This window comes from Brachypodium distachyon, chromosome 2, assembly GCF_000005505.3.
Source record: "Brachypodium distachyon strain Bd21 chromosome 2, Brachypodium_distachyon_v3.0, whole genome shotgun sequence".
NCBI classification, from domain to species: Eukaryota; Viridiplantae; Streptophyta; class Magnoliopsida; order Poales; family Poaceae; genus Brachypodium; species Brachypodium distachyon.
In genome coordinates, this window is record NC_016132.3 from 31,033,515 (window position 1) to 31,043,433 (window position 9,919).

Consider the following 9,919-nt stretch of genomic DNA (forward strand, 5'->3'; position numbering starts at 1 on the left):
ACCATCAATATGGGTATTTTGCCTCAAAAACGAGCTCCAACAGCATACCCATATTTGTTGAATACCCAAATTGTTTTTTGGTAACTACCCATATTTTGCCCCCCAATACCCAAATATGGGTATTTCCAGCTAGAATATGGGTAGCTACCCATATCCACGCGGGAACCCAACTACCACGAAACGGAAGTTTGAGCCAACATCCCGACCCGTCGGCGCCGGCGCCGATTCCGGCAGCCGGAGCTTGCCGCCGCCGCCTCCCATGCCGCGGGCCGCTCCGCCCCGCTCCCGCGCACCTCACCGCCGTTATCTGCCACCCCGCACACGCCCCCCCCCAGATGCTCGCCGGCCATTGCCGAGCACGATGTTGCCACTGGCCGCCGCCGGCGTTGCCCACCGCCACCGCGCCCTAGCTCGAGCCGCACCAACCCCGGTGCTGCCCCACGATGTTTCCTCGGCCCACGAGCTGCCCGCGGCCTCCACCTCGCGTCGTCAAGCTGCTGCTGAGAACGGCCGCCGCTGGCACTCCCTCAATCCGCCCGACCAAATCCCCAAATTCTCTCCACTGAATTCGGCCACTACGTCACCTTCCCCAACCACTGAGCGCCGCCCATGACGCTTCCCCGCCGCACGCGACGCTTCCCAGCCCTCCTTCCTGCCTGTGCCGCCCGCTCTGCCATCGCGGCCGAGCGTCGCCTGCTCTACTGCTCGCTGCCTTTGCCGCCCCGCTCGGCCATGGCCGTGGCCTGCTCCGATGTGGATCGGGAGGCAGCAGGGGAGAGACGAAATCGGGAGAGAAGAGATGCCCAGGGGAAAGAAGAGAGGTTGACTCAATGACAGGTGGGGCCGATGTGAATTGAGGGATACGGGTCTCCAAATTTAGGTGTGCTGGAAAAGTTTGGCAAGTTTTGGGTACCCATATTTTCTTTCTCCCCTACCCATAATGGTTCTGGGTGTCCAAAATATGGGTATGCTGTTGAAGATGCTCTAAATTGTTGTCGAAATATTACATGTATCTAGACGCTTTTTAAGAATAGATACATCCATATTTGGGCAAATTTGAGTCAAGAATTTAGAATCAGAGCAAGTAATATTTGAAATTTAGGATCAGAGAGAGTAATATTTTAAATTTAGGATCAGAGGGAGTAATATTTGATTTTACTCGCTGCTCCGCAGCTTTCTTCTATAATCGATGATACACCTGCTTACGTGTATTTTAGAAAAAAAAAATCCATCATCAAACTAGGGTTTGTTTCAGAGGTATTGGCCCAAACGGTCACCAGTAGGGATAAGGTACCTTTAGAGTAAGAAAATGATCCTGAACAGTGGTAAATTATGAATTCCTGGATATAATCTGGTGCAGAATAAATATGGAGGTAGTTTGCATGGGCATACAAGGGAGCGCACATTCATTCTTTTGTAGTGGCAAATGAATTTCCGCTAACATGTACTATTCCATTCTTAACAGTTCCTCACAATCCATCAGAAGCGCTTTTAGCATTTTATTCCTTCGACTTTGCTGTTTCTTTCGAGCTGCATTCCTGTCATTGCCCTACAATTCCTAAGTTTAAAACCTACAGTACATACGTATAACTAACACTATATCATGCATGGTTTAGTGCAGCAAATTGGTACGGAAGTTGGTGCAGCCTCCTTCTTGAGACAAGAATGTGTACAGGCTATATGCATTGAGCGTAATAAAGATTCTTGATAGCTTCCCCTTTGGCCAGACCAGAGTAGCATACTGAAGATACAAAACATGTAGCAAAGTGATGTGTATTTGCTTATTCTATGAAGCACCAAGACAAAGAGAAAAATAATAGGAGGTGTGCTTGACGGCAAGGAACTTGTCGAGACACAGTATATATAGAATTACCTGCAAGGTGACAGCCCTTCTTAAGAATTGATTGAACTAAATAGAATCTTCAGGTTGTTTATATCCTTGAGAACATCCACATATTCTGAAATCTTGTACTGTAACTCAGACTCCAAAACTGCGACAGTCAGGAGAAACTCGCATTTTGTTATAGTGTAACAGAATCTGCATGGTTTCACATATATACCATACCAATGCATGAACTAACCAATCAACTACGTGAGGTAAAAGGAGGCACAATATTCAGGGTCAAAAATACCATAACTGACTAGACATATAACATATTAGTTACAGCTTATGACCACAGAGAAGAGAATTTCACTGGTCTAGGGCAACAAGTTAGCAATGAACATATCATAGGTTCATTTGATAAACACAGTCAGCACACAGCACGCAAGAAGAGACAAGGAAATTCAACCTTCACTGAGAATAAATACTATTTTGCCATGTAAACGTGTGCATGTTCATGTCTAGGTGCGTGTCCATCAAAAGTTCTAATTAAACTACCATGCTTTTCCTAGAGTCCCTTTCTTATACGACTGAGGGTCCATCCAATAAATCTCTGCCGTTCCTTTGCTATTGCATATGTATAGTTAGTCTGAGATGTTCCTTTCCTTCTACTTTAATAATAATAGATAATTTTATCACTTACCTGAATTCTCCATATTTACCTCCTCCAGAATCTCAACAATGTATGCCGTTGATGAACTTTGTATAGTGTTGATTTTCAACCACAAGTTCTCACTCTCATCCTCTAGTGAATCTTTTTCCTTGAGCAGGACGTGCAAATCATCGTTCGAACCTCCAAATATGTTAGCTTGGAAGCCCTTGGAGTCAGCGATGAACCTTTCCCTGATAAGATAGATCAACAGAAGTCAGAGAAAGATCGTATCCCTGGTTTGTTGTTCCATGCTTTTATCTTCGAAAAGAAGAATTATATTAAAAAATGAATCCGTAGCAGCAGTTTTGCACAAGCAAATATTCTTGGTCCTTGGTGCACTTGCAAATTTCATTGAAAAGGAGCATTTTTGCACCCTATCCAAACAAACAACTTTAGTCCTTAAAGATAAAAGTAGTCCAGATAGACATATCACTGGCTATTGGGGGCATGATTTTGCAGACAACTGCACTTGAAGAGTATATGACCTTATTCATGAATGAAATGTGAACCATACATTTTATCAGAGAATCGTTTTCTAATTTCATTTAGAGTAGCTTTCTGGAATTCCAAATTGCCTTCCATCACTTTAAGTGAATCTGTTCCAGCACCTGTTTAAAAATATAAAGCAGATTACGTAGTGCATAAAGAACTTAACAGCACAACATTCAGATTGGTTCGCATGGATAGGCAACAGAAAAAAAAGTATGTAAGTATAGATATCATCACATATGAAAAATATTAGGATAGTGCTGTTATCCATTATTAAAACAGAACAAGGCATAACCTAAAACAATTGTTAGCAGAAGGGACTGATTTAAACCCCCAAAACGATTAATATCACCTCTCAGCTGCCATTTTCAATGGCATATGCGCTCGTGTAATATTACATAAAGAATAAATGATACATGTCACCTACTGAACAAAAATATGAAATGACAATTGATTATTTGACCAACTAAGTGTCCCTTCATTCGCTGCAGGGTGTTTCTATTCAACTATTGACAAGAAAAATAAAGGGAACATATAGCTCCAATGCTCTTGGTTAGAAAAAGATTATTCAGAAATGATGCCTCCACAGAAGGGCACACGGGCATAATGGTTGCGGAAGAGCACATGATAAGCTGCCAAGAACGAGCCAAGAGGATGCTGAGATCCGGCCTGAATGATACAACACGCCCCATGGACACCACCATCTCAAGCTCATCATGAAGTCCACCAAGCCCATCAAAGACAACAAATGACCCTCAAGTGCCTATCAATCCAATGACAAGAGCCTGAGGTAAGGCAATACAACAAACATGGCCACCCTATATGGCCAAGGATGGTATGCTACCTAATGTTTTGAGCTTATGCATCCTCAGGTAGTCAGATTTGAAGGAACAAGCACGTGGGGCGAAGAAGAACTCGAAGACAATTACAAGTCAAAATCACAGTCCTTGTCAGAACCTTCGAAAGTCCAGGATAACCAAGAAAGAAGGTGAACTTGGAGGCTCAGGAGGCAGGTGGTAATGCTGAACCGAACTGAAACTCCGAAGCTCTGACATCAAAGTCGCAACCTCTGAGAATACGACAACCCCAACAACATGAAGTCCAGGAACCTTCAAACATTTGTCGGAACATCCGACATGAAACCAGAACCCTCGAGCCACTAGATGTGCACTCAAGGGCGTCCAAAAGACAATCTCAAAACCTCTGACTTACAACCCAGAAGCTTCGACACTTAAAAGACCAAAGCGACAAGCCATTGTCGGAATCTCCGAGAATCAAGTTGGAACTTCCGAGACTGTGTCTATGCACACATTAAGTTGGGCCACGGGCTTGTGTCACGCGGCCATCCGGCTGGAAGCCAGAATCAGGGTGACCATATTGCAGCAGAAGATGGCCACATGATTGACATGACTTGCAGAAGGGAAATGGAAAGGAAGAGTCCTTTAGGAAAGTATGGGATTAGGAGAAAGTTCAATTATAAGGCCAAGTATAGTAAGTCTAACCATACAGGGAGAGGTCAAGGGCCTGTGCATCTAGTATATAAGGATGACTTGTATCTATGTTCAAGGCAAGCATAAAACAAGAAATCTATTCTCTCTCAAATATTCCCGTGTACCCTATGGCCTGATCTCTCGCAGCCATGCCGTCTGTCTATCTTTAGCACGGTAGTTACCCCGTTGTGGATCTACGTCCACAAAAAAATGTTACCTGCCACTTGCATAAGCCCATCAAGTTCAAACTCAGCAACTGATACGCCTTTCATCAGTTCAGACTCCTTCACGAGATAGTCCTTTTCAGTGTAAGAATGCTTCGCTATTTCGGACTCCATTTCCCTGGTCCTTTGGATATTCTGTTCGATCTCTTCATTGACCTAATGAAGGGAATGATCGGAAAAAGCATATCATGGTTAGCCTTGTAAGAATTAAAACATCAAAATTTTCCACATGCTAATAGCAGTTAATGAGTATACAGAAAGTTGAACTCTTCACATCCAGGTTCAACTAGCCGCACTGTCAGTCTATATTCGGCAACCAGACATGCACATGCTTTAAGAGAAATAATATCAAAGGTATCACATCAATCATCATTGCATCACATAGTTCCACTTTCTTGTTCCTATGTGAAACGTTAAATGATTTGCCATAAGTCCATATAGGACCAAGTCAGGGATGGTACATTCTGTTCACTTAACAGCCAGGAGCCCAGGACACATTCCTCTTCTACAATAATTGCTCAGTTATTTGTTGTACAGCCAATCAAATGTCACAATTTGTTGTACAGCCAATTAGAGATCCATTCAAATTATGTACTTCTATGGCTTTGAACTGCGCTCTTATACACCGATAACTAGAGACTTAATGGTAGGCGTCATATGTTTTAGTTAACAACTTGTTCATGTATACATGTAACAAGTGTGCTTCATAAGGTCACATTCCTAGGACGTTATGTATCACATTGTTAGACATAGCAATGGAAAAATATTATAAGGTCCACAGCAATCACTATCCTCACTGAATAGTTGCATGAAGGGTTGAGAGAAAGCATGTACTCCCTCCATTCCATAATTATTGTCTCAAATTTGCCAAAAATGGATGTATCTATTCCTAAAAAGCGTCTAGATACATGTAATATTTCGACAAAAATTAAGGGGCGGAGGGAGTATTATTTATTAAGTTGTGCCAGAATATTCATATGCAAATAGTTACTCCAAATCAAGGCGTCAAGTTCCAGTGCATCAGAAACAAGGTATTCCCCCGATCCATAATAAGTGTCGCTGATTTAGTACAAAATCAGTACAACTTAGTATTAAATCTTTTTTGCAGATAAACTTAGTATTAAATCAGCGACACTTATTATGGATCGGAGGGACAGTAGCGCTCAAGTATGAACAACCTTGCATCCTTTAATTCACCTTATCTTCTCGGTGAAGAGTAATCCAAGGGCACAAATGGAAATGAATAATAGAGTAAAGCAGAGAAGAGGATAAGAAAAAATACAAGTCAAGTAACAGTTAAGAACCAGAGAGACGGCAAAGAAAACAAACCGGGATGAGTTGGCCATCGTGGCCGCCCGGACTTCAATGGTGACGGCAGCGGCTAAGGTTCGAACCTCCCTCCCTGGTTCCCTCTCTTGAAACGATTTAAAAGAAAACCAACCTAATCAGCCGCCTAGCCTCGCCATATCTAACCCTAGTCGTCGCGGACGACGAATAGAGATTCTAGGCGGGAGCCTAATCGGAAACGGCCATGACAACCCTAGTATTCCGTAAATCTATTCACTCTCGTCCTTCCCGGAGACAAATCAAGAATTGGGTATGTACAGTACAGGGCAGCAAAAGAAAAATGGAAGCAAGGTAATCTATGAATTTCGGACCTTGTCGAGCATGTCCTTGAGGGAGGAAATGTGGCGGAGGATGGCGCCTGAGTCCTCCGCCATCGGGGAACCCCGCGGCCGTCGACCCGCAGCAGAATTGAGAGCACGGACGAGCGACGATGTCCCCCCGACCAACGTTTGTGACAAAAATAGCCCCCCTCCAAAAACAATGGTCAAAATGGCCTGCCGGAAGGACTTAACTCCAATTGCGCGGAAAAGACTTAGTTCTAATTGCATCGGTGGAAAGCATGTGCATGCAATTCTAGGGGAGAAATCCAAATAAGAGGAAATTGCACCGCCGGTCCTGCAACTTGGCATCAATGTACATCCTACAACTTGCGAATTGAAAAAAAGCATACCTAAATTTGGCACCGCATATCATGCTTGGTCCAAATCTCGTCCGTGCTCAAATTTTCGGCCACATAGGCTGCTGACCTGGACAACGCAGTATTTTTTTTTTGCAATTTCGCCTTCAGAATTTTCGCACTTAACCCCCTGCTTCCATTTCCCTTCGCACCCGCGGCCTCGCTTTGCCTGTAGCTTAAATCCCCAATTCTACCTCCATTTGGGCGAAATCCCTAACCCAGTCTTGTTCCTCCGTCGCCGGTTCGGCTCCATGTCCGGTCCGCCCCCTTCGCCAGTCCTCCTCCGTCGCCGGTCCGCCCCCGTTTCCGGTCAGCCCCTTTCGTCGGTCCTCCTCCGTCGCCCGTCCGCCTCTGTCGTCGCCGGCCCTCGGCCCCCCGCAGCTGGACCGGCTACGGAGGAGGACCGGTGAAGGGGGCGGACCGGACATGGGGCCGGACCGGCGACGGAGGAACAAGATTGGGCTAGGGATTTCGCCCAAATGGAGGTAGAATTGGGAATTTAAGCTACAGGCAAAGCGAGCCCGCGGGTGCGAAGGGAAATGGAGGCAGGGGGTTAAGTGTGAAAATTCTGAAGGCAAAATTGCAAAAACAAACCTACGTGGCCGAAAATTTGAGCGCGGACGAGATTTGGACCAAGCGTGATATGCGGTGCCAAGTTTAGGTATGCGCTTTTTCAATTCGCAAGTTGTAGGACTAAACTGTACATCGGTGTCAAGTTGTAGGACCCGCCATGCAATTTCCTCTTGAATTAAACAAGTACCGAATTCAAATAAATCTCGGAATTTCAATCTTGCTCCAAACTAATTGAAAATTTTACTGTAAGTGGATAACACTATTCTAAATTTATCCTCAAAATTTCATAAAGATTGGAGTTCATTTGGATTTCCAAATAAATTTTACACATTTCGGAAAGGGTAAGTATAAAATGAGAATGGAAAGGAGAATCAATCTAGGCGAGGCCTAAAGTTGCATGGATAGGCTTTCCGTCAATGCAATTGGACTTAAGTCTTTTCCACCAATACAATTGGACATAAGTCCTTTCCGCCAATGACATTGGAGGAAGCCGCGACGTGGCGCCTTCCGGGCATTTCGCCAGGCCACTTCTGTCATTTCATTTGGACGGGAGTCAGTTTTGTCAAAAACATTGCCCGGAGAGCCAATTGAGCAAAAAAAAATTCACGAGCAACGAATGATTGTTGGTTTAGCCGGTTTAGTGATGGGTACCTATTGCCATTGGCGTCTACCCGACATGTAATAAATCTCCGATATTTTTCTGAGCTCGACACGGTCGATTTACCTTTTTTTTTAGCGGAACACACAGCTTTATTACTTTTTTTTTGAAAACTGACGTCTTTATTACTTACTCCCTCCGTTCCATAATTCTTGTCGAAATATTACATGTATCTAGACATTTTTTAGAAATAGATACATCCATTTTTGGTCAAATTTAAGACAATAATTATGGAACGAAGAAAGTAACAGACATAGTAGGTACAATAGTATCGTTCCAGGACTTAATCAAGCACATATGCCTGCCGTGTGAAAAAGAGATAAAAAAAACTCTTAACTAAACTATGTGTATCAATATTAGACGCCCTCCCTTCATGAGCAAAGATTACATCCTCGAACTCGCGACTCCAGACGACGATCTCCCGAAGATTTCCACCAAGGTTACCTTTAATGACTTCTGCAGCAGAGTAAAATACACCACTAGTCCATGAACTCGGTAAAAATGAACACTTTAGTCCACGAACTCGGAAAACGCACACTTAAACCCGTAAACTGGGACTACTGTGTCACTTTAGTCCAAAAACGATTCCACGAGGCTTAAACATGCCACGTGGCCGCCACGTCGGCAGCCAGGACTGCGGGCTGCTATTCGATTTTCTCAGGATTTGTTTTTTTGCAAAATCACCATGTCCGAGCGCCCATGAGGGGCAAGGCAGCCGCGCCCAGACGGAGATTCTGGGGCCCTGATAACCACGCCGTTGATGCCGCTGCCTCGGCTAAGGTCGCTATCAAGCCCACAGTGCTCAATTTTGACGAGACGACGCCGGTGAAGGGGTCGCCGAAGCCGACGTGGCGTCCACGTGGCTTGTTTAAGCCTCGTCCAATCATTTTTGACTAAAGTGACACGGTTGTCCCAGTTTAGGAGTTTAAGTGTGTGTTTTTCGATTTTGTGAACTAAAGTGTTCATTTTTGTCGAGTTCATGAACCGGTGGTGTATTTTACTCTCTGCAGCATCAGAGGCAACATAAATCTTCTGGGCCTAAAGATCCTTGGCCAAAGCTAAAGCCTCACAACATGCCAACGCCTCCAGGGTTGGTGGGTCTCTGATCGCCTCAAACACCCGCGCAGGGGACCCCTGGTAGATCCCTTCGTTATCCCGGCAAACAGTCACGGTAGCGCCCTTGTTCCGGTTCTTCGCAACGCCTCCGTCCACATTGATCTTCAGAAACCCTGGAGGCGGCGGAATCCAACGCGGCGCGGCTGGACTCGCTGCTCTCGGTCTCGACGACGAAGTCACGTGCAAGACCCTAAGCTCTGACATCAATTTTACAACAAAACCATGGATCGTTACCCGGCTCCGGTTTATGTCTTCATGGATGACCTTGCGGCGCGCCGACCAAATTGCCCACTGTGTCAGCAGAATCTCAACAAATTCAGCATGTGAAACCGTTTCCAAGAGATGAAATAGCCATTCCTTTGAATCAGGGAAGACCGAGGCGCCCACGTGCTCAGCTAGCTGCTCATCGACAAGCGCCCAAACACATCTCGACATGGAGCAAGAATTCGGGACGCAGTGACAAACAGCACAGACCGAAGAATCAGCCATATGTCGGTGGTGAAGCACGTCACCTGTAGGAAGAGACTGTTGGGCAAGCCGCCATGCAACCATGCGAACCTTAGAAGGCACCTTTACCTTCCACAGGCTGGTCCAGGCTTTCTCCGTCTTCATCGAGCTAGAGGCCGGTCTCTTCTCAATCCAGTCCTCGCGGACCTTCTTCGTTGTGACTACCATCTTCCAGCAAGATCTAACACTAAATATGCCGGTCTTCTCAAAATGCCAAGACCAAAAATCACCATGATTGATCGTGCTAATCGGAGAATGGCCTCAACATCCATCGGGAGAAAATGACTTGCTAGCTTTCCAGTGTC

At 45.1% G+C, this 9,919-nt stretch overlaps 1 protein-coding gene across 1 annotated transcript; it reads right to left on the minus strand.

Annotated features, from left to right (window-relative positions):
- Positions 1 to 1,310: 1,310 nt before the first annotated feature.
- LOC100834001 lies at positions 1,311 to 6,661 on the minus strand. The gene is made up of 6 exons (XM_003568654.4): positions 6,396 to 6,661; positions 4,731 to 4,893; positions 3,049 to 3,142; positions 2,526 to 2,725; positions 1,874 to 1,991; positions 1,311 to 1,741 (listed from the first exon to the last, which is right to left on the minus strand). The coding sequence occupies exons 1-5, from the start codon at positions 6,630 to 6,632 to the stop codon at positions 1,894 to 1,896; spliced, it is 792 nt and encodes a 263-aa protein (XP_003568702.2). The 5' UTR covers positions 6,633 to 6,661; the 3' UTR covers positions 1,311 to 1,741; positions 1,874 to 1,893.
- Positions 6,662 to 9,919: the final 3,258 nt, after the last annotated feature.

Coding starts and splice junctions, on each gene's coding strand:
- LOC100834001 (XM_003568654.4), bottom strand. CDS start 6,632: ATGCAATTAGAACTAAGTCTTTTCCGCGCAATTGGAGTTAAGTCCTTC. Junction 4,894..6,395: donor TCAAGGACATGCTCGACAAG/GTCCGAAATTCA, acceptor TCCCTTCATTAG/GTCAATGAAGAGATCGAACA. Junction 1,992..2,525: donor GGTAAATATGGAGAATTCAG/GTAAGTGATAAA, acceptor TGACTGTCGCAG/TTTTGGAGTCTGAGTTACAG.